The sequence below is a fragment of the Quercus robur genome, chromosome 5 (assembly GCF_932294415.1).
Source record: "Quercus robur chromosome 5, dhQueRobu3.1, whole genome shotgun sequence".
Lineage (NCBI taxonomy): Eukaryota > Viridiplantae > Streptophyta > Magnoliopsida > Fagales > Fagaceae > Quercus > Quercus robur.
Window position 1 is genome coordinate 18,222,695 of NC_065538.1, and position 25,246 is coordinate 18,247,940.

Sequence of the window (25,246 nt, forward strand, 5' to 3'; positions counted from 1 at the left end):
CCCCTAGTTCATCCTCAAAGGCTTAGTTTTCTTGTAGGGGTCTCTAATTGTTTTTTGGTTAGGGATGAACAAGAGCTAGTTGCCCACTTTCAAGCCTCTTGCTGGGGGCCTTTTTGGGTTGGAACTTTGCTCCATTTCAACACTTTTAGTTGGGCCACATGACCCTTTCTTTGCTTGGGCTTGTTCCCTACTTCATGAGATTCTTGGACCTACAAAATGGGCATTAAAGACATGCTTTGCCATGGGTTTTCTTACTCGTCATGGGTTTTGGTTGTTAGTAAAAATAAAACGAATCCATGAGCTTTAATAAATATTTATGATAGATTTCGGGTATTAGTTCCCATGTGTTTTAAATAACAACTTGTATGGTTTCTCATAATTTTTACTATGGATTTGTAAATGATATTTTCTTTGGGGTTTTTTTAAATAATGACCTCCAATATTGTTCTTGAGAATAATATTTACCATGAGTTTTAAATAAATATGGTAACAACCACTATAATGGAATAATGTGATGTTCTCATGAGTTTCTCTATAGATAATCATAATGGACATATATGATGAATAATTACCATGAGTTTTTGTAATAAATATTATAAATGTTGTGAAGTAAGATAGATAGTGAACATGAGTTTATAATATGAAATAAATAAATGTCATGGGTCTAATAATCATAACTTTCTATGGGCTTTTATAAGATGATTGCCATGGGTTTTGAGAATAGATAATTCATAAATTCCATGAGCTTGTAATATTATAGTTATATGTTTAAGAATTTAAAGTATTGTTCATTATTGGACTTTTAAGTGAAATAATTATGATATAGTATTTTGCCAAGTATTAATAACCTTGGACTTTTGATAAAATAGTGTCAAGTAGTTAGTTTGGGTTTTTGATAGTGTTTTGATATTACCAATGAGAATTGAGTTTTTAATAGTACTTTGATATTACCAATGAGAATTGAACTTTGATATTGCTAATGGGAATTGGGTTTTGATGTTACTAATGAAAATTGAGTTTTAAATATTGCTAGCGAGAACTAGGCTTTGATATTGCAAATGAGAATTGAGTTTTGATATTGCCAATGAGAATTGGATTTTAAATATTGCCAATGAGAACTGGGTTTTGATATTGCCAATGAGAATTGAGTTTTGATGTTGCCAATGAAAATTGGGTTTTAAATATTTCCAGCGAAAACTAGGCTTTGATATTGCCAATGAGAATTGGGTTTTGATATTGTTAATGCAAATTGAGCTTTAGATAAATAAATTGACATGGGTTTAAACCATGGGCTTTGATTATGGATTTGAATTCCATTGATAAAATTGTTTTGCCATGGATTTGAATCATGAGCTTTTTAAATATTGCCAAGTATAAGTATTCTTAGATTTTAAATAGAATAGGATGTGTTTATTGGGTTCATAAGGTCGGTTTTGGACTTAGCTAAATAATTATAATAAAATTGGATAAAATATGAGTTTTTGGGCTTTTTTGTGATATCTTATATCATAACCCAATTTAGATAATGAGATATGAAACATTTGTTATTAACATAATAATAGAGAAAAAATATTTGGGAAAATCCAATAACTTATTAGTGGTGTTTGAAAATAAATAGGTGGTACTCAAATAAAATTAGGTGTAAAAAAAAATACCCTAACAATTGTTTGTTAAAATGTGACTAAATTATTAATGTGGGGCCTGAAATTTGGAATCCCGGTCCACTTCACATTAATGGCCCAAAACCTAAGCCGAGGAGCCCTATTACCGAGGAGGTATGAGGAGAACCCATTGATGGCCCAATAATATAGCCGAGGACAACCTCACGCTCAACGCCTCATAAAACGCCTGAAGAAAAGGACAAATTCAGTACAAGAGCAGTACAAGCTAGAAAGCTGCCAACACCATAACGTGGAGCCCAGCACCTGACAAACCTATACCCCATACCATGCTATCCAACTTTTCCCAACCACTCTGACGTGAAGTTTGATAGGACGAGTAACTGCCCCAAACAAGGAGAAACTGACACGTAGATGAAGAAGGGAAATCGAATACTAGTATAAAAGGGGGAGGCCCCAGGAGAAAAGGGGAGAGGAATGGTGAGAATGTGATGCTCCTCGGACTAATTCCGAGGAGTCAAACCTTCCAAACTACATTGATGCAAGGCTCAACTATGCAGTCCAAACTCATCTCTGTATGATCGCTCACAAAATCGGGACCAGACCGAAACCCGGCGCCCAAAGGCAGGCCTTTCCAAACCCACTCTTTACAAATCATATTGTTCGGGCCCTTTACACATGAGCCCAATGTCAGCCTTGGGTCGTTAAAAATCGTGTCCCTACAATTAAAATTAACATATTAATTTCTATAAATTTTCAATTATTTTTTGTAAACATCCCATATTAGTGATTTTAATATTTAATTTAAGAATTTTAATATAGACTAGCCTCATCACACGCGCTCCGCACGTGCGATGAAACTTTTTTATTTATTTTGAATTTAATATAATTTTGCAATTTGAATTTATCTATTATTAGTGAGATTATTATGGATGAGATTTTTAAGAAACTAAAATTTAGGATTTCAAATGAAGTAAACTGCTGGGTTTAGTGTGTGCTAGTTTTTAGGAAAAAAATGTATTAAACGTGCGTAAAATATATTTAAATAGAGAGTGTGCTAATTTTTAGGAAAAAAGTTTTATAGGTAGTTTTTTTTGTTCTTGAATTTTGTTGAATTAAAATTTTAACCCTAATTTTTTTTAAGAATAAAGATTATCTCATTATATTAGGGACATTTTTGACATTTTTTGAAGTCATAATTAACTTTCTAAATCCTCTTAATATATAGAGTCACACATGTTCTGCACATGCAATGAGGCTGTTTTATTTATTTTGAGTTTAATATAATTTTTCAATTTGAATTTATCTATTGTTAGTAAGGTTATTATGGATGAGATTTTTAAGAAACTAAAATTTAGGATTTCAAATGAAGTAAACTGTTAGGTTTAGTGTGTGCTAGTTTTTAGGAAAAAATGTATTAAATGTGCGTAAAATATATTTAAATAGAGAGGAAATGTTATGGGCAATTCTATTGGAAGGGATAAGCATCAAGAAGGGATAAGGTAAGAGGAAACTAAGAAATATCTAAAGGAAAGCTGTTACCACTGCATTAAATGCTCTGTAGCTAACTCTTTGGCCGCATTTATGTGGAAGTGATACCTGAACAGTGGGATTCAGCCTTACAACTATCTCTAAGGATTTCATGAAGATGCTAATGGGACAAGGAAATGAGTTAGCCATTTGATCTACACGTGGAGGGTTGAGATGGAGCAAAGGAGAGTAATATAAAGAAGAAAAACCCCATTACAGAGGGGGTAGCTGAAAATCCATAGAAAGAAGGACTGTAGCAAAAAGAACCAGAATTGTAACCAAATTCAAAAGAAATACATACTAGAACTATTCTCCTCGGTTTGTGCCGAGGAAGATTTTCTTTGGATAAATCCATTTCGTTTTTGTCTTCATATGATCTGAACCCGCTATAACTGTGATCCAACCTATTAGAGCATAGTTTTTAACCCACTCTCTATAAATTCATTGTATTGAGTTCTTTGCGCTTAGATCCTTTTACTCTTTGGGCTTAGGATCCAAATTGTGTCCTTACACATTCCATATTAGTGATTTTAATATTTAATTTAAGAATTTTAATATAGATAATATTTACTAATCAGTCTAATCTTGACATTAAAATTTCAAAATCTAAATCACTCATTTTTTAATTAATGGCCTAAATTTTACCTTTTCATTAGTGATATAGAAGATGCCAAATTACTGCTAATTTTTTATATATAAAAAATTATATATAATTAATGTTTGTCGTAGATTATAAACTATTTATTAAATGACTAGCCTCATCACATGCACTTCGCATATGCGATGAGACTTTTCTTTATTTATTTTGAGTTTAATATAATTTTTCAATTTGAATTTATCTATTGTTAGTGAGGTTATTATAGATGAGATTTTTAAGAAACTAAAATTTAGGATTTCAAATGAAGTAAACTGTTGGGTTTAGTGTGCGCTAGTTTTTAGAGAAAAATGTATTAAACGAGCGTAAAATATATTTAAATAGAGAGCGTGCTAATTTTTAGGAAAAAAGTTTCATAGGTAGTTTTTTTTGTTCTTAAATTTTGTTGAATTACAATTTTAATTTACTAATCAGTCTTGACATTAAAATTTCAAAATCTAAATCACTCATTTATTAATTAATGGCCTAAATTTTACCTTTTCATTAGTGATATAGAAGATGACAAATTAGTGCTAATTTTTATATATAAAAAATTAGATATAATTAATGTTTGTTGTAGATTATAAACTATTTATTAAATGACTAGCCTCATCACACGCGCACCGCACGTGCGATGAGGCTTATTTATTTATTTTGAGTTTAATATAATTTTTCAATTTGAATTTATCTATTCTTAGTGAGGTTATTACATATGAGATTTTTAAGAAACTAAATTTAGGATTTCAAATGAAGTAAACTGCTGGGTTTAGTGTGCGCTAGTTTTTAGAGAAAAATGTATTAAACGTGCGTAAAATATATTTAAATAGAGAGCATGCTAATTTTTAGGAAGAAAGTTTCTCAGGCAGTTTTTTTTTGTTATTGAATTTTGTTGAATTACAATTTTAATTTACTAATCAGTCTTGACATTAAAATTTCAAAATCTAAATCACTCATTTATTAATTAATGGCCTAAATTTTACCTTTTCATTAGTGATATAGAAGATGCCAAATTAGTGCTAATTTTTTATATATAAAAAATTAGATATAATTAATGTTTGTTGTAGATTATAAACTATTTATTAAATGACTAGTCTCATCACACACGCTCCGCACGCGCGATGAGGCTTTTATTTATTTATTTTGAATTTAATATAATTTTTCAATTTGAATTTATCTATTGTTAGTGAGGTTATTATAGATGAGATTTTTAAGAAACTAAAATTTAGGATTTCAAATGAAGTAATCTGCTTGGTTTAGTATGCGCTAGTTTTTAGAGAAAAATGTATTAAACGTGCGTAAAATATATTTAAATAGAGAGCGTGCTAATTTTTAGGAAAAAAGTTTCTCAGGTAGTTTTTTTTTGTTCTTGAATTTTGTTGAATTACAATTTTAATTTACTAATCAGTCTAATCTTGACATTAAAATTTCAAAATCTAAATCACTCATTTATTAATTAATGGCCTAAATTTTACCTTTTCATTAGTTAGTGATATAGAAGATGCCAAATTAGTGCTAATTTTTTATATTTATTAAATGACTAGCCTCATCACACACGCTCAGCACGTGCAATGAGGCTTTATATATTTATTTTGAGTTTAATATAATTTTTTAATTTGAATTTATTTATTGTTAGTGAGGTTATTATAAATGAGACTTTTAGGAAACTAAAATTTAGGATTTCAAATGAAGTAAACTGCTGGATTTAGTGTGTGCTAGTTTTTAGGAAAAAAATGTATTAAATGTGCGTAAAATATATTTAAAGAGAAATGCTACATCTACAACATTTTCACAACAAATCACAGGTAGTTAGTTGTTATTGGTTCAAATTTGAACATAATACTAAAATTACTTTTTTGCCCTAACAATAACAACCAGTAATAACCTGCCACTTAAGATTTGTTGTGAAAATGTTGTGGACATATCATTTCTCATATTTAAATAGAGAGTGTGCTAATTTTTAGGAAAAAGTTTCTCAGGTAGTTTTTTTTTGTTCTTGAATTTTGTTGAATGACAATTTTAACCATAATTTTTTTTAAGAATAAATATTATTTAATTATATTAATATTAGGAGTATTTTTGACGTTTTCTGAAGTCATAACTAACTTTTTAAATCCTCTTAATATATAATAGAGAAGATAAAGAATAACCATAAGATTTTTTTTTTCTTTTTGAGAAAGAATGACTATAAGATTTATTTATTTGTTTTGTACAGAATGAATGACTATAAGATTTTTAGAACATAATAATTATCTTGGAAATTATTTTTGGAGTAGTATTATTATTATTATTATTATTTTTTTTGATAGATGGAGTAGTATTAGTTAGTTAGAAAAACTTTTGAAAATAAAGTTTATAAATCTACCTAATGAAGAAGATAAGAAGAAGAAAATAACTAATATAAGAAGTCTAAAAAAGTTATAACAATCTCCTAATTTAGAATAATAATAATAAAAAAGAGTCACCTCAGAAGTAAAAATATCCAGTAGAATCCTATAGAAACTGAAACTAATCTCCTAATTAAAAAATAAATAAATAAATTGAAAAAATAAAAATAAGAAAATCCCACCGAAACACCCCACTCTAACGCCCTTCACACGCCCAAATTAACATCAAACCCCACAAACAATAAACAAAATCTTCTAAAAATATCTTACTCTCTTTCGCTCTCTCTCTCTCTCTCTGAGCTCACCGACCCAACCTCTCCCTTTCTTTCCGACACCGTTTTGGTCTCTTTCTATCTCTCTCTCTCTTCGATTTTGTTTAGGGTTTGTTTGTTTATGTTCTATTAGATCTCAGATTCACTATTCTTAAAAAAAAAAAAAAAAAAAAATCTCCACCCTTAATTTTCTGTTACTTTCTAGGGATTTCAAATTCTCGATCTCTTCCAATTTTCCTCTACATTCTCTCATAAAATTTTTCTAATCCCTAACTTCGCTTCTGAATTCACATCCAATTTTCAATTTCCTTCAGATTTTTCCTGATACGTTACTATTTGGGATTTTTTTTTGGGGGGTTTGGGAATGGTGAGTTCAGAAGGGCTGAGTTCCTCGCCGGCTCCTCCGGCGGCGGCTGCGACGGTGGCGGTGGCGAAGAAATATGGCGTCACGGAGCCGATATCAATGGCGGGGCCCACCAGAGCTGATAGACAGAGGAGCAGAGACTTAGAGAAGGTTTGGATTTTGGGTTATTTATGGAGGAAGTTTAATTCTTTACATGCATTGAGGTTTTTTTTTTTTTTTTTTTTTGGTGTTTGAGCTATTTGTTTGTGTTTTTTGGTTTCTGGGTATGGGCTATTGTTTTAGGGAAAGTTTAATTCTTTATAATATTGGGGATTTTGTGCTGATTTTGTTATTTATTTATGTTTTTGGTTTCTGGGTATGACTGATTTTATTTAGAGAAAGTTCAATTCTTTACGAGCATTGAAGATTTTGTGCTGATAAAGTTATCTGTTTATGTTTTGGTATCTGGCTATGTAAGTTCTTGGTGGATGCGGGGCTTTATGAGAGCAAACAAGAAGCTGAGAAGAGAGAGGAGGTGCTTCATCGTATTCGTCAGGTAATTGGTCAAATTTTTTTATGGGAAGTTGGATTTTCAATGTTAAAAATGTGAATTGAGGGCTAGTGAGACTGAATTATATCTTTCTAAGAGAAATGAATTGTTGAAGCTTATATGAGTTGGAAATCGAGAAGTATTTCTATTGTGATTGTTTTGCGAATTAGGATAAGCCAACATTTGGAACATTGGTTTAAGCTTGGGACATAAATGTGGGTGGCATGTGTGTTTGGAACCTGTTTATTTGAAGTGCTATAAATTTTGAATATCAGCATGCAAATTTTGCCGAGGGCCTTGTAGCTAAATTGGCACCTCCCCATGCACAAAGTACTTGGGGGTCTAGAAGGGGGGGAAGGGTACGAGCTGAGCAGCATTATTTAATTATCTCTAAAAAAAAAGAGAATATCAGCATGCAAATTTAATTTTTAAATATGTTCATTTTGGGGATTAAGTTTATTTCGTAGGACCAACTCTTCATTTTTGAAGTCTTTCTAAGCAATAGATTTGAATTTTTGTAATCAAATCTATGCCCACTTGTTTGGCAATCACAGCTAACTCTTTACAACCACATTGATGTTATTAAAGGTCTTTTCAAGCAGTGGCTTTGATTTGAGATTCTTAAGTAAAAGCCATGGAAAGTTAGGAGGCAACTTAGGATTTTTGAACTTTAGTAATTCATTCTCCCATGAATTATTTTACTTGATTTTCTGGGATAGGAGCCCATCAACAATCAGGGACAGACCTAAGATGAAATATATTTATGGAACCTGGTGATTATGGTTTATTTTGGGATCTATTCTGATGGTTTTCTAAGAAAACCACTGGTTTGATCGGTTTTTCCCCTATAAATTGCTTGTTCAGTATTATTATAATGCTGAACTGAAAAACTAGTGGGTTCACAGTTCTGATGGTTCAACTGCTGATTTGGTCTGGTTAGTTTGTTGATTTGATGATTTTCTTTTACCCTGCTCATTTGCTGGCTTTAGTTTGTTTAAAACATCGCATCCTAATTACTGGTATTGTATTTATTATTATAATTTTTAAATGCTAGATTGTAAAAGATTGGGTTAAGCAACTTACTCGGTTGAGAGGATACACGGACCAAATGGTGGAGGATGCAAATGCTGTGATTTTTACTTTTGGTTCATATCGACTTGGGGTGAGTATGCTCTCTATAATATTTTCCCATATGGTTTCTTAATGGTTTGACTATGTTCTGGGGAGTTAAATTGGTTTCTTGAATCAATGTTGTCTACCATTTAGTTTCTTATTTGATTGCGCTTCATGTCATCTGCATATTCCCATCATGGTTAGTTTATTGAGGTTGGGGCAGGGTCTGGTAGATCTGGTTATAATTGGTAAATTGTTATTATTATAATTGGTTAGAATTGGTTTCCATTTACTGTTTCATGTTATCTGCATATCCCCATCATGGTTAGTTTATTGGGGTTGGGCAGGGTCTGGTAGATCTGGTTATAATTGGTAAATTGTTATTATTATAATTCAAGCTTTTGCTTTCCATGTTCACATGGCTTGTTTCTGCACTTGATGTTCTTTTGTCATGTGTTCCTCCTGCATTATGTGGAGATTAAGCTGAATTTTAATCCTTGGCAGGTACATGGCCCTGGGGTTGACATAGACACTTTATGTGTTGGGCCATCATATGTGAATAGGGAGGTAAATATTGCGTTCAGGTTTTTTTTTTTGTGGGTTTTGTGGCTATCGATTTCTATATTGCATCTAATCCTTATTTGTTTTAACCAGGAAGACTTCTTCTTTATACTGCACAATATCCTGGCAGAAATGGAAGAAGTTACTGAACTACAACCAATTCCAGAAGCTCATGTCCCAGTAATGAAATTCAAGTTTGATGGACTTTCCATTGACCTTCTTTATGCAAGTATTTCTCTCTTGGTTGTGCCAGAAGTAAGTTCTGTTCAAACCAAACATTCTGTAAACTATGTAAATTTTCTCTATTGAAACCATACATTGTATAAACACTGTAAAAAGGGTATATCCTCAATGATGATGGTTGGAGTAAATTTTTGTTTGAGATTTCCCCTTGGCCTGATTATGAATTATGTGGATGAGAGGTTTTAAGAAAGTGCTCTTTTACCCCTCTCTCTCTCTCTCTCTCCCCCAACAATAAAGAAGGTTGCTTTCTTGCATATACTGTTTAGATGATTGTTTGTGTTTGTGCATTTGCCTTTTTTTGGTTTAACAGTGTCTGTCAAAATGGTATGTTGAAAGTTCTTAGTTTCATTCTAATGTTAGCTGATGGTATATTTTTGATGCAATTATTAGAATGTATAATAGTTGCAGTCTGTTGCACAATTAAATTCTTCTGTGATACAAGCTAGTATATTTTAAGTTTGTCAATTTATGGTTTCTTTAATTTTTAGACTGCATGATACTTTGGAGTAACATGTGGTAACCAATGTTTCTACAGGACTTGGACATCTCTGATGTGTCTGTATTGTACAATGTCGATGAGCCCACTGTTCGAAGTTTTAATGGCTGCAGGGTTGCAGATCAAATTCTTAAGCTTGTTCCAAATGTTGAGGTGAAATTCTTCCTACTGTATCGTGTTTAGTTGGTCTATGAATTTAACTTGATACAACCTTTTACCTTTTTTTGGGGTATATCATTGGTATTTGGTCTGTACGTAAAATACTCTTTTTTGAATTGTAGCATTTTTGCACAACACTCCGATGCATGAAGTTTTGGGCCAAAAGGCGTGGCGTTTATTCCAATGTGAGTCCTTTTTATTGCCAGGTAATATTGGATAATGTTATGTTTTCCGTTTCTATTTATCTATTTCATGTGTTCATGTTCAGGTGACTGGATTTCTTGGGGGTGTGAACTGGGCACTTCTTGTAGCTCGTGTGTGCCAGCTTTATCCTAATGCAGTTCCTAGTATGCTTGTCTCTCGATTTTTTAGGGTTTATACACAGTGGCGTTGGCCAAACCCTGTGATGTTATGTGCAATTGAAGAGGAAGAACTTGGATTTTCTGTATGGGATCCTCGTAAGAATCCTCGAGACCGGACTCATCACATGCCTATCATAACTCCTGCTTACCCATGCATGAATTCTAGCTACAATGTTTCAACAAGCACCCTTAGGGTTATGATGGAGCAGTTCCAACATGGTAACAAGATTTGTGAGGTGAGAAGTTTCGTTTTTTCTTGTCTGTGAAGTAAATTTTCTTTGATTGTGTATATTTTGATCACTTTTTTTTTGTTCTCGTTTATTGCCTAAATCCAGGAGATAGAACTCAATAATGCTCAGTGGAGTGATCTATTTCAGCCATACTTCTTCTTTGAAAGCTACAAGAACTATCTGCAGGTTGACATAGTTGCAGTTGATACTGATGACTTGCTTGCTTGGAAAGGCTGGGTTGAATCTAGGCTGAGGCAATTGACTCTGATGGTAATATTTATGCATTTTTGTTGGTTTGTGGCACAAAAAACTCTGTAGTATATAGCAAAATGGAAAGATAGCAAATGAGTGACAGAGGTGTTTCTTTCATCCCTATTTTGTACTTTTGTGCTTGCAGATTGAGCGGGACACATTTGGGAAGTTGCAATGCCATCCTTATCCTCACGAGTATGTGGATACATCAAAGCAGTGTGCCCATTGTGCCTTTTTTATGGGTTTGCAAAGGAAACAGGGGGAGATGGTCCAAGAAGGTCAGCAGTTTGATATCCGTGGGACTGTTGATGAATTCAGGCAATCTGTAAACATGTACTCGTATTGGAAACCGGGGATGGAAATTTATGTTTCTCATGTTCGTAGAAGGCAAATTCCTTCATATGTGTTTCCAGATGGTTATAAACGAACTCGACCCTCAAGGCCTACAGCCCAGCAGCAGGCTGATAAATCATCTCATGAATATGGTGAAGTTGGCGGGACTGGCTCCAGTGAGAGATGCCTTAAGAGGAAAAACAGTTCTGATGCAGTGGATGTGAAACAAGGCATGCCTGTAAAACGGCTATCTATTAGCCCTCAGAGACGGGATTCGATTTCTCCTGACATTATCAGTAATAAGTTGAGCAGTGTGTCTTCAGATAATTTGGCATCTCATTCAGGGGGAAATAATGCAACTGCTGAAAGGAACAGAACTTGGCAGGTTGACACTGGTAAAGTGGAAGATTTGGCATCGAATTGCAGGATTACTGGGACTGGGTCTGTCGAGCAAGATCGGAGCTCGATGGAGGGTGCTAAAAGGTCCAATTTGGAGCTAGTTGAAGCTCAAAAAAGGATGCTATGCCCAGAAGCTGAGACAGCAGGATGTGCCTCAAATTCCAGTATTATCACTACAACCCCTGCAAGTGAGGTCAGTTCCTGTGAAGATGCTGGATTTGGATCAGTGGTAGGTAGCAGTGAGGGGAATACTGGGAGTGTGGAAGGAAGCATTGAAGGGAGTAATAACATAGGATCTTCTGTGGCTGATTCGTGTGAGGCACACTCAATATCTCCTTTGGAGAATGGATGCATTTATGGCGATGGAGTTCTACAAGACGGATATCAGGAAGAGTTAGAGGTTTTGGATTTAAGTTCCTTCAATTACCGTGATTTTCTTTAATTTATCAATTTTGGTTGCTTGCATCATCTATTTATTCTCTCTTCTTTGACATTTTACTAGTAGGATGATTTCTTATATCTTCAGTCCGACCAGTAGATTGTTTTGTCTGAATTTATTTGTGATCGTCCTTACCAGTGCTGTACAACCTTAGGTGGACAGTTGAGAGTCGCACTCTAGTAGGGCTACTGTGCCCAGAGTGCACGAAATACAGATATATCTTTTTATTGTTATTTTTTATTGGTTTTTGACTAATTTCATCTTTGATATGTTGTATGTGCTGACCGATCTTATCTAATTTCTTAATTTTTTCCTTTTGCTTTCTATGTGAAGCCAAATGCTGCAGTTGGGATGGTAATCAATTCTAGGGGTGAAGCAAACTTGGAAGCTGTGGAGAAACCAGTTGTAAGGCATGCATTTTGAAATTTTAACCTTTATATTTGGGATTATTCTCATATTGTTTGTCTTTATACTGCTTTCTTTCTTTTTGTTTTCCCTTTCTATCTTTTCCCAACTTACTCTTAATAGCAGGCTGAGTTTAACGTCAACGGCGTGAAAGATTAGAAGTTGGGTCAATGGCTATATTTGGCTGCGAAAACATTTTGCCCAGAATAGAAAGACAGAAAGCCAGCAGTTCGGGTAAGTGTTATTTTAATTGCTGGCTTTCATTTCTTTCTTTTTTTCAGGCATACTTGCTTAGTCTGCATTGCGGATTGGGAACCAATCGGCACCAACTGAAAGACACCTGTGGGGGTTATACTCTGCCATGTGTACAGATAATACTCTTTTTAAGTTATGCTTTTCTGCTTGAGCTGTCTGCTCTCTTGCTCATGGGAGTATAGATGCTCTAGTGTTTAGCAGTTAGTCATAGGTTGTTCCTTTGTGATTTTTTTTTTCGATTTAAGTTTGTGAATCAGAAAAATAGGAAAAAAAAGAAAAAAAATTTTGAAAAGAAAAAAAAAAAAACCAAAAGGATGGAGATTGTGTGTTCTTTGGTTAGGGTTGAGGTCTTGTTTATATAGTAGTGCCTATGATTTGAGGTTAGGCTGTGAAACTTGTGTACACTGGTTGCTTTGTAATAATATTTTATAATGTTGAACCTCTCTCTCTCTCTCTGTGTGGCTTATAAGTGGGTTTGACGTGTATTTATTAAGTTAAATTCTTGAGACAGTGGATCTGTATCTGATGTAATTAATATACAACACCTCTTACGTTATTTATAAAAAAAAAAAAGTAATTAATAAACAATACCTAGTGATGCAAAGCAACTCTCGAATATTCAGGGACTAGCATTTAATTAAAGGGTTTATTTATTTACAGGTTCTGTGAGTGATCCAACTATTTTGACTTTGGTATTTTATAAAATAGCTTTCGCTGGATTTATACAGAGACTGTGGGATGAACTTGAAACCGTTAGTTAGCACCGCCCCCCAAAAAAAGCTGGAAATAAAGAGTGAGTGCCAATTCCGTCATTGTAATTGACTTATCATCCATATTATAGATAGCCCTGCTGCAATAAAAGCGGTTGATATGCATGTCTGAGTCATGGCTTACATGGCTGAGATTTTTTTGTCACAAAAGTATCTGTGGCAAATTGGTTACACGTCAAAATCATTTGTGCAGGAGCAACTAAGTTGCGTCTTAGCTTAGCTTGGCCGGTTTGGCCCCAATCAACAGGGCCCAACTAAGGCAACTTGACCTAACTAGCCAATTCTAAAATGTCCATTACTTTCTTCTTTTTCATTACCAAACACTGCAATATGCCTGCATTTTTTTATTATCAATAATTACAACCACGGGAGTTCATTGGATGTCTCTGTCGAAAACATGAGTAGCATTAGTTGAGTTACAAGACACTAATAGGTCTGGTATGGATGTTTTAATTGACTTAAAAACAAAGTTGTAAATAAATATAACTACTAAAAAACCAAGGCTCTTGGCTAGTTTAGTGGAATTTCGTGCAAACTAGTGTACGTGTGTTTTTGTTTCTTGTACTTATTTTTATTATTTTTTGTATTTATTTTTATTAATAATGTTGAAGGGGTTGAACTCTCTAGATTACTTGTTGGAAATATTACGAGGTGTCAATTGAGTTACAAGACTCTTGACTACATACTTTTAGGGCAAAACTTAGATACAATACTTATGTATTGTTTCTTATGCGCCATTCTTAAATTTTAATAATCCGTTTAACCAATGACAAAAAATTCATCTCTTTTATTTATTTATTTATTTATTTTTTTACCTCTGGCATGCAAGAATGACTTTAGATATTTCCTCTCCAAATTCTCCTAATTAATATTGGAAGAACAAATTTGGCTACATAAATTCGATAATCCTTCAACAGTGATTTCTTTTTTACATCACCCAAAGCATATCTTCAACAGTGATTTCTTCTTTACAGTGACCATCTACGTGGCTACACCTATTGGACCATCTAAATTGAAGTGTTCATGATGTGGTGGTTAGCTGTACACAAGGATTATCTAAGAATTTTTGGATAAGGAGGAGGTATAATCCAAATTTGCAAAACACCTAAGGAACACGTAAATTTTTTCACATTTGTTAATAGTGGTGGACACGACTTTTATATGGACCCATTATTTTGGGTCAACCTATTTAATAAATGTGAAAAAGTCTATAAAAAAATTTAATATCCCTAACAAAATATAGGATAATTATGTGAATTAGTTAAGTGACTACAGTAAATAATAAATAATAATAATAATTATTTTTTTTAATGGGAAGAAAGCCTATATCTGATAAGCTTGTTGAGAAAAACTATAGTAAATAAAGTACATTGAAAATGTGATTTAAAATATTAAAGTATTTACTTGAATGGACTAATTCTAGTGTAGGCGGCTATAGTAAAAAGTCATACAAATGTATATATATTTTTAAATATAGTCATACAATCTCAAATTTGCTTTTGAGAAGAATAAGTCATACAATTATATTTATAATTATCCTATATTAAAATATAAGTAATATTATAATCACAAATTATTTTACAATATTTTTACAAATTTTTATTGTGGTCAACTTCTTATTGGTACTCATCTGGGCCTACCAATAATATCACTTTTTTATCTACTAATAATTACTCACTATATCAACAATTTATAAAACCCTTCGTAAAAAAATTTATACTTTTAGTATTTTTTTTTAAATATAAGATAATTACATATGGATGAGATTTGAACCTAAATTTTAAATCCCATTATGATTATTATTAGGCAATGACCATAATTGATTTCTTTTCTATATATACAAAACTCAATCTTTTAGTGTACACAACACTCGAAGCAGATCTTAATATAGACAGCAAATTAGCTTCAAATAGAAGTTCTAAATTTAAAATTCACTTTGTAATTGATTATTTAATTATTACATGAAAGGATCATGCCACTGACTAAGCAAATCTTTCAACTATTTTAACTTACCTGGATAATATTCATAATTCTAAATTTTCTCACTTAACAGATAAAAATAACAAATTTATCCAAGCTATATATATATAAAAGTTACAGTTTTTTTAATTTTTTTGGATATGGAATAAATATTGGTTGGACTGGACTAAATCTTTAAAGACTCCAATTTTCTGGTCTTTCATTTTTTTTTTTTTTTTTTTTTAAATCTAGTGAATTCCAATATCTGTCAACGAAAAAAAACAAAAAAAAAAAAAAACAGCATGACAAATTTGACATCCTAAATCCTATAAACAACGGCAATTTTATGATTCAAAATCTGTGTGTCTCAGTCTCTGTTTTCTAAGCTCTTCATAGTTTATTATATATAGCATTACATACATACATACATACAAAACACATACAGAGGAAAAATGGGGAAGGTAGTGGTGAGTGCAGCAGTGATATGTGCGGCAGCGGTGTGTGCGGCAGCAGCTGCGGTGGTGGTGCGGCGGCGTATGCAGAGGACGAAAAGGTGGGAGAAGGCCATGGCTATAGTGAAGGACTTTGAGGAGAAGTGTGGGACCCCAACTTGGAAGCTGGAGAAGGTGGCTGATGCCATGACTCAGGAGATGCACGCTGGGCTTGCTGCCTCTGATTCTCAAGGTGCCCCTACCATGCTCAAGATGCTCATCACCTATGTCAGCAATCTCCCATCTGGGTATTCTTTCTTAAAAAAAAAAAAAAAAAAAATGGATACATGGATTTGAGTTTTTTTTTTGGCTTGTGTTTATGTTCCATTTGATTCATTCTGGCTTGATTTCATGTGGGTGTTTCTTGTTTTTGTCTATATTTATGTTGCACGTCTCAATTGTTCCATTTTTTTGATTGAATTGTATGTGGGTGTTTTCCTATTATTTGGTTACTATATGTTGAGAGAGAGAGAGACAGAGTGCGTGTGTTTCATTTGATTCAGTCTGTCTTGATTTCATGCGGGAGTTTGTTGTCTATGTTTATGTTGCACGTCTCATTTGGTCTTTTTTTTTGGTTCAATTGTATGTGGGCGTTTTCCTCTCATTTGGTTAGTACGTGTTGTGTATGAGGGTGTCTGTGTGATTCATTTGATTCAGTCTGTCTTGATTTCATGTGGCTGTTTGTTGTTTTTGTCTATATTTATGTTGCATGCATGTCTCATTTGGTCCTTTTTTTGATTGAATTGTATTTGGGTGTTCCTGCTTTTACTTGATTAATATGTCTCGTTTGTGTTTATGTTTTATCCGTTGACAATCTCCCAAAATATTTGTGATGTTATTTTTTTAAAATTTTGACTTTATGAGTAGACAGTGCAATATAGAGATTTAAGTTTAATGGATGATGGATCCTCTTTTTGTGTTTTTCCTATTTTTAGAGATGAGAAGGGATTGTTTTATGCGTTGGACCTTGGAGGAACAAACTTCCGTGTGTTGCGGGTACAATTGGGAGGGGGAGCTGTTGTTAATCAAGAAGTTTCCGAGGTGTCCATTCCTTTGGATTTGATGGTTGGAACTTCAGAGGTAAAGTTGTGTTGGTGCTTAACTGTTGTCACCGCTAATTCAAGCTTTATTATGCAAAAATAAATGTTAAAAGTCACAAAATCTTGATGTGATTTCAGGCACTATTTGATTTTATAGCGGCTGAACTTGCAAAATTTGTCGACCAAGAAGGACCAGAATTTCAACTTCCTCCTGGTAGGCAGAGGGAACTAGGCTTTACCTTCTCGTTCCCTGTGATGCAATCATCAATTGCCTCTGGGAATCTTATTAAGTGGACAAAAGGCTTCTCTATAGATGATGCGGTAAATCCTAATTGCTTTGTGTCTTTTTTTGTTTATCTTCATTTATGTTTACCTATAGATTTCCTGGCATTTTTCCAATAAATTGAAGTATGTCTTTGATTATCGATCTGTTCTTTATCTAAATTGAACTTGTAAAATAAACTAATGTTAATAAGAAAATTCTGGTGATATCATAAAAGTATTAATAATCAATATATTAAATTAGAATAAAATGAAGTGCTAAAAACAGAATTTTGAGATTTTTTACTTATGTATAAAAAAAAGAATGATGAGTTATCGTGATGGATACCCTTTAGGGTGTGTTGCACATGAGCCTACATATCCAGACATCTCCATAAATAGAATCAACTCCAGGTTAATGGTAAAGTAGTTACAAAAAGTAGTGACTATTATTTTAGTAGGAATATTCTGGTAACTTGTCAAGGTACTGGCAACAACAGCAAAGCCTTAATCCCAAAATTTGGAGTTAGCTATGGATGCTCGATAGATTAGATTGGGTTGGCCACATGAACTCCTTTCCTCTTTAAATTCTATTTGAAGTCATGCTCTTTGTCCTTTTTATTACTCAACTAATGTTATTTTTGGCCTTCCTCTACCTTTTTCCTATCCCTCAACCTGGATAAACTCACTTTTTCTTACCGTTTCATTACTCGCTCTCCTCTGAACATGACAAAACCACCTCAAGTGACTTCCCCTCATCTTTTCATAAATAGGGGCCTAAAAAAGTTGAAAATAAAATTACAGGATGGGAAGTCAGAATAGTATACAGTCCAACCAACTGGTCCAGTCTGGATATTGTTAAATGTACATATTTCATTGTTGTTTTATAAACTCTGTCAAGGCTTAAGGGCAGGGAATCTTTTCTGAATAGACAAACACATAGTCAATATCTCACACAAATACATATTGCATATTAACATGTAAAGGATATAAAACCTTGCCAATGTGAAGATTCCTGTTTGAGATGAGAATTGTAATGCACGCAAGGTTCATTTTGATGTCTCTTTTTCTCTTGTTTTAACAAAGTGGCCAGTTTAAATGGTAACTTCCATAATAATATAATTAGGGGGCAGTTATTACAGATTGAAGATTAAATTGCCAATTGTATTCATTGAATATCATGTTCTTCAAACTTTAAATTTTGGATTAAGTTGTCCTGTAGTGGAACTAGTTTATAGGATGTTATTTTGATTTTACTTTAAAAAAAAAGTATGTTATTTTAATTTAAATAGGCAAGGTATTAGTGAGTTTGGTATTGTTTCCAACATATTATTCTTGATTCAACTGAAGATTTAGTTAGGGTGGCTATGAAAACTTGTTAGGGCTTCATCACATTGATGCATCATATTATGTTGTTGTTCTAATTAACAATTTCTATATTTTATTCAACCATTGTGACTTTGATAACATGATAGGTTTGCACTTTCTTCAGTGATGGTTGCTCTAATTTGTTTGTTGAGAGAAATTTTGTTGGCAAAATTCATTGTCCACTACTAGGGGAAGTGAGGGAATGGCCAATTTCTTATATTTAGAAAAAATTTTATAATTTGGAAAATTTGTTGAGATTTTAAAATTTTAGATATGCATCAGTATCTCCTTTCAAACCTTTTGGTTTCCATGTTTGTCCTATATTTGGGTTGGCTTCTAGATTCCTTACGCAAATCATTGTTAGGCACCTTTAACATTAATATCAATTTTGGTTAGCTTTCTCGTATGTGTCATCGATCAAAATTATATTCCTTAAAATTTTAGGAAGAAAGTGTTAATTGCAAACATAATTTCATCTTTATAAATATTCTCTATCAATTTTAGAGCAGATCAAAGGAGCATTTTTAATCGTTTCCTTTAAGATTTTGTGAAAATCAAGACCAACAACTCTTTTCATGTTCATAATCTTGTTCTTGTTAGGAAGCAAGTGTTGAATCATCAACTTCATGGAATATAGCATATTTTGTCCTGGTTTGTCATCCCTTTACGTAAAACAAATCTAAAGCTTTCTTTTTCTCTCTAGAAAATGGTAGCTACCCCCACCAATCTGGCATATTTTCCTGTTAAACGAGCTGTAATTTCTGCAATACTTTGAGGATAGTCATAAAAAATTGAACATGGTTTATCTGACTTTTGGAAGCATGAACATATTATACTTTTGACAGAAACAATCCAGTTCAATAGTAAGTACAGTTTGTTGGCACGTCAAAACTAATTTACAAATGTGACAGTATGGTATTTTCTCTTTAGCCTAAATCCCCTTGTGTGACTTTTTTAATTTCTGGGTGCATAGGTTGGCCAAGATGTTGTGGCGGAATTAACACGAGCAATGGCGAGAAAAGGCCTTGATATGCGTGTGTCAGCTCTGGTTAGTCAAAGTCAATGGCTTCTTTATAAAAACACTAATGTGATCCCTTTGGTTATTCTTGATGAAAATCATATATGGTCTTGTGCAGTGGATTGGTATTCCTTTTTTCATATGTCAATCCGGTGTTGAATACTTCATGATATTATTTTTGTTTTCAATATGGTATTAATGTACATTATTGGAACTAGGTGAATGATACAGTTGGGACATTAGCTGGAGGTAGATATTCCAACAAGGATGTTGTTGCTGCTGTTATCTTAGGTACTGGAACAAATGCAGCATATGTGGAACGTGCAAATGCAATACCAAAATTACGTGGTCTTCTGCCTAAATCTGGAGAGATGGTTAGCAGATTCTCAGTGACTGTTAAATTGTCTAGTTCTTTTAATAATATTTAACTTCTTTTCCTGTTCTTGTTTCAAGTCAGTATGGTTGAAAAAAGTTATGCATATGATTGAAAAATGTAAAAGAACTATTGAGAAAGAATTCTGAAGACACGGCCAATGTTCTACTGCAGGTCATCAACATGGAGTGGGGTACCTTTTGGTCAACAGACCTTCCATTCACAGAGTATGATTATGTACTTGATGCTGAGAGTTTGAACCCAGGTGAACAGGTGATTGTATGAATTTAATGTTCCACTAGGCTTTGCTTTGCCAAATGATCTTCTATTGTGTTTTTCCTTAAAAATTTGTTTGATACTCTCAGATGTTTGAGAAGATAATCTCTGGTATGTATTTGGGAGAAATTGTTCGCATAGTTCTATGCAAAATGGCTGAAGAAGCTTCCTTTTTTGGTGACGTCATTCCACCAAAACTAAAAATTCCATTCACATTAAGGTAGTATCCAAGACTTACAGGTTTACAATTTAAACATTGTTTATTATGTTCTGCTCTTTTCCTTTTCATTTTGCATTTCCACTTGTTCATGTTCTCAGAGGATTATTTTTGTTTGACAGCTTTTTAATTTTCGTCAACTTTACTCTAGAGTGGAAACTCTTGTGCATTGTTTGATCCCATACTACTATAGTCACGACTTAAATCCAAAAGTGTCATAGTAACCCAGAGCATGTGCCTTGCAGCTCACATTTCTTTTTCATATATTCTTTGTTTCTGTTCTAGGCTTTTTGTGTTGTAATAAAATCAAAAATTGAAATGGAACATTGGACTTTTGTCGACCATAAAAATAGTTGGATAGCACGTTATATTCATTAACTTGGGCTGTAAACCTTGTGTTAAGCTTTTCCTTCAGTCCTAAATATCATAGAATGTTTCTTTTTAATTACTAATTTAAACTATTTATTAGTATGAAATAATGTAAAACATTTTTTTACAGCTGTCAAGTTGCCTATTTTTGTCTATAATTTACTTCTTAGTGGCCTAGGTGTTTGCCCAGATAACTGTCTGGGTGACCACTTCATCAGCATGGCATTCATTCTTTAGAATAATCTATATTTGATATATTATTCTTGCTTAATTGATATGGTTGCCAAGTTGTGGTCCATAATGGGTGTCACATTTGTTGCCTTATTGGCATAATGCATCCATAAGACCCAGTATCCTTATTATAACTTCAAAAGCATTTTGGTCATAGTAAGAAATTAATCAATTTCATCAGGCCGACCCTTGGCAAGTGTAATTAATGACCTTCATGATTTAGTGGCAGTCCTCAGGCTTTGATGTTAGCTCTCTCTTTCTAGCTTTGGGACTTTAGCCTTAGGTCCATGGTATTGCATTCTTGTGGTCACATTTTTATGTTCCTCTTTGAAATTTGTCTCTTGTTAACTTCAATTTTGTTTTTGTAATCTTCATTCAATTTGCTTTTTTTATTTTTTTTTATTTTTTTAAGATTAGGATGAACAATATAACTACATGGGATTAATGAGCTATGAAATATGCAGGACACCTGACTTGTCAGCAATGCATCATGACACATCCAGTGATCTTAAAGTGGTGGATACTAAATTGAAGAATATTTTAGAGGTATATATAACTCTTCATTGTTGTATGGAGTTTCAATTAGTTGTCAAACCTTGTGCTTTTAGTTCATAGCACTTCCATTTGCACTGTATTATATGCATAATTGAGTGACCTTTAATTTTTTGGAATTGGGTTCCTGGCTTAGTTGTCTTGCATCATGACTGAAGGCCTCCATTCCTATTCCTTATCATCCATACATATGGGATAATGGATTAAACTCTAGAGAGGGCATTATCATTTGCTACGACTGTGGTTGTACAGAATAGAAACAAGAGATAGTGGCTTACTGGCTTGTACCTTTCTGACAAGGAAGAAGTTTAATGTATCATCCATATCATATGGGACTATAGAAAAGTTTTATTTTTTATTTTTATTTTTATAAATTACTATGACAATGGCTGTACCAAATAGAAGCAAGAGATGGTGGCTTGTAGCTATCTGATGAGGAAGAAGTTTAATATCTCATCCGAACATATGGGATGAGAGATGTAACAAAGGCCATTTCATTTGCAGTGATAGAGGTCTTTGTGGTTTGTGCCATGCCAAATTTAACTTGTCCAAAGAGAAAGGGAGAGAGAGAGAGAGATGGTTTCAGAGGCACATTCAGATTTGTTTTGTAACTGATGGTGAGACCTGCTGAACTGCTGTTACAAGTTTTTGTATTCTGATTTATTTACTTGTATTTCTATTTCAGATATCTAATACCTCCCTCGAAATGAGAAAAGTGGTCATTCAGCTCTGCAACATTGTTGCAACACGTGGTGCTCGTCTTGCTGCTGCTGGGATCTTGGGCATTCTGATAAAATTGGGAAGAGATAAAATCAAGGATGGGGAGAAACAAAGGACAGTGATAGCCTTAGATGGTGGATTGTATGAGCATTACGCTGAATATCGCAAGTGCTTAGAGAATACCCTAAAAGAATTGCTTGGAGAGGAAGTCTCAGAAAGCATTGTCATTGAGCAATCCAATGATGGGTCAGGTATAGGAGCTGCCCTTCTTGCTGCCTCTCACTCACAGTTCCTTGAAGTAAATAAATCCTAAGAATTATATTCAGAATCATAGAGTTCAAGAAAATTCACTTTATCTCTCTTACATAATTACCTTTTCCTTTTTTCTTAACCCATTTTTCACCTCTTCCGCATTTGTATCAATTATGAGTTTTCTGTACTATTTACCCTTCCTCCTGTTGTAGTTTCGGAGGTTGATTGATTGAATTTTTGGATTATGGCTTTTTTCCTTCTTTCTTAATCCTTTTTTCACCTCTTCTACATTTGTATCAATCATGAGTTTTCTGAACATTTTATCCTCCTGCCTTTTTTGTTTAGGAGGTTGATTGTGTGAATTATTGGATTATGAATTTGCAAAATATGTAATAAAGGTGGATTGGTTGTATAAAAGCAGGACCTGGAAGCGGCAAATAATAATTAATATCATATTATTACTCATATTTTTATCAACATACTGCTTCTTTCTGCTTATTACCAATTCTTGTTTTGAAAATGGTGGACAATGTGTTGCGGATACCATCTTAAACCTAAAAGCTTAAGCATATGGATTTTTGGATGCAATAATATGATATTAATTATTAGCTTTTGTGATAGTCCACCCAGTATGGGATTTAACCACTGCTGCTTCCACATGTATACCCACTAATCTTCTTCTTATATGAAAGTTTGCACCAACAATTATCTGAGGGTCATGTGTTAACATCAAGAGCCCAATATTTTTTAGAGCCACTAATAGTCTGATATGCATTCTCTTACCTACTCTACCATGAAAAGAAAAAAAGAGCTGTCCATGGGTTCCATCAGCTGCAATTTTTTCTTCCCTTCTAGAAATATGCATATTTGGTATTTGGATGGCACATGCATAATAAGAATGTCATTTTGAAATTACTTAGCCCGTCGAGGGTGAAAAGCTCTTGAATTACTCGGTAACTGATTCTGGCAGGTGGGGTCAGTTGCTCATAAAAGTTTGGTTAACGGTAAGATGTAACTAATCTCAATGAAGTTCTTCTCTGTCATTAAAAAAAATGTCATTTTGAAACATTCTACAAAATTGGATGCATACTTTTTTTTTATTTATAACAAGTGTTAAAAGACATACTACAACAAGTATATATGTCTTTCATATCAGAGTTTTCGTGTGCGACACAAAAACCTATATAATTTGAGCTGCTTCCACGATTCTCTTCCTTTACGTTAATGCTGTGCAAGATGTGACCCATAATTGGGTTTGGGCTACTGTAATATTCCCTTCTGTTCCCCTAGCGAGAAACCAGCATAGCCCACATGAGATTCAAATGCTCACTGAAGCATAGCACGTAAAAAACCAAAGATAAGATTGGGAAAAGGTGGGCCTTTGAATTGTGGCCCATAAAAGGAGAAGCAACTGCATGTTTGTCTACACTTGACCTGTGCACAAGGCAAAAATGTTGGCATAATATATTTTTATGAGACTAAATATTATTTCACGCTCATTTACCTCTACTATTTCATATACATACCACATTTAAAAAATAAAGTAGATATAAAAAGTAAAAGTAAGAGAATAAAAGTCCATATTTATAATATTTATTTGTGTAGTTCTATAATAGTATAATCTATCTACAAGACTACAACCATTGGACTTGTGCAGAAGGCTAAAAATATGTTTTCATTAATACTATTCATTTTGAATTTAGTTTTTTATTATTTTTTGCATATCTCGATGATGAAAGAAGATAATGGATGATGGTTGTTATGTACGAAGAAAGATAAATAATTAAAAAAATTAAAAAAAATTTATATTTTAATAAAATCAATAAAATTTGATATTTTAATAAAATATAGTGTAAATTAGAGATTTTAATGTGAGATGTTTTGACGAGTATGTAAAATAGAAAAAGTAGGTTAGAGCACTCGCATATTGAGCATAAAGTACAAAAGTGTCAAATTTACACATTTTTGCTAAAAAATTACCCATATCAATCATTTATAACATTGTATATTTACATTTTTGCGATAGTACTCGTGAAAATATACACGATTACTATAACTTTGTATTTTTTATTTTAATCTCTCTCTCCCTTCTTCTTCCTCTTCTATTTTCTCTTAAATCCTAGCAACATGCTCTGCAAATCGATACAAATCATCAAACTCATTCTAAATCTAGATCCCAAACTCATCAAACCCATATATAAATCCATATATATATATATCATCAAACCCTTTTACAAATCCATATAAATCATCAAACCCAAACCGCGAAAGAAGAAATCGACCCAAAATCACCACCCACCTACCATTGCAACCCACCACCACACAACCATCCATTACAAGTTTACAACACCTTTTTGCCAACGCCTAAAACCAATGGAAAACCCACAAAATCAACCCACCTAGAGCTAAATCAACCATCTCAACCCATTCACTTCAAACCAACTTCATCTCTAACCTATTTCACCTCAAAACAAAAAACTTAGAAAACCCATGTTTGGGTCATAGGTGCAACACGAGAGAGAGAGAGAGAGAGAGAGAGAGAGAGAGAGAGAGAGAGAGAGAGAGAGAGAGAGAGAGAGAGAGAGAGAGAGAGAGAGAGAGAGAGAGAGAGAGAGAGAGAGAGAGAGAGAGTGTGTCTGTGTGTTCAGGTAGGATAGCTGTGAAATAATAAAAAAAAAGTGAGAAATTGATTATTTAAATAAAACAAAATGTAAAATAGCTAGTATTATGTGAGTATTTTTGAGAAAAAGTTCTGTGTGTTCAGGTAGGA

At 33.3% G+C, this 25,246-nt stretch overlaps 2 protein-coding genes across 5 annotated transcripts; both read left to right on the forward strand.

Annotated features, from left to right (window-relative positions):
• The first annotated feature begins 6,385 nt into the window (after positions 1-6,385).
• LOC126725345 (nuclear poly(A) polymerase 4-like) lies at positions 6,386-13,023 on the forward strand. 4 transcript variants are annotated; one of them, XM_050430011.1, is made up of 12 exons: positions 6,386-6,953; positions 7,261-7,338; positions 8,387-8,494; positions 8,950-9,012; positions 9,100-9,261; positions 9,785-9,898; positions 10,027-10,089; positions 10,173-10,502; positions 10,602-10,766; positions 10,894-11,880; positions 12,253-12,329; positions 12,448-13,023. In XM_050430011.1, exons 1-12 carry the CDS (start codon positions 6,804-6,806, stop codon positions 12,473-12,475), a joined length of 2,325 nt encoding a protein of 774 aa, XP_050285968.1. In that variant the 5' UTR covers positions 6,386-6,803; the 3' UTR covers positions 12,476-13,023. The 4 variants fall into 4 exon arrangements, with proteins under 4 accessions (XP_050285968.1, XP_050285970.1, XP_050285967.1 ...); XM_050430013.1 differs by having other exon boundaries at positions 12,451-13,023; XM_050430010.1 differs by having other exon boundaries at positions 12,253-12,324.
• A 2,624-nt stretch (positions 13,024-15,647) lies between these two features.
• On the forward strand, positions 15,648-22,893 carry LOC126725347 (hexokinase-1-like). Its single transcript, XM_050430014.1, has 9 exons — positions 15,648-16,047; positions 16,735-16,879; positions 16,978-17,160; positions 19,442-19,516; positions 19,705-19,860; positions 20,034-20,132; positions 20,225-20,355; positions 21,417-21,498; positions 22,190-22,893. The coding sequence occupies exons 1-9, from the start codon at positions 15,761-15,763 to the stop codon at positions 22,535-22,537; spliced, it is 1,506 nt and encodes a 501-aa protein (XP_050285971.1). The 5' UTR covers positions 15,648-15,760; the 3' UTR covers positions 22,538-22,893.
• The last annotated feature ends 2,353 nt before the right edge of the window (positions 22,894-25,246 follow it).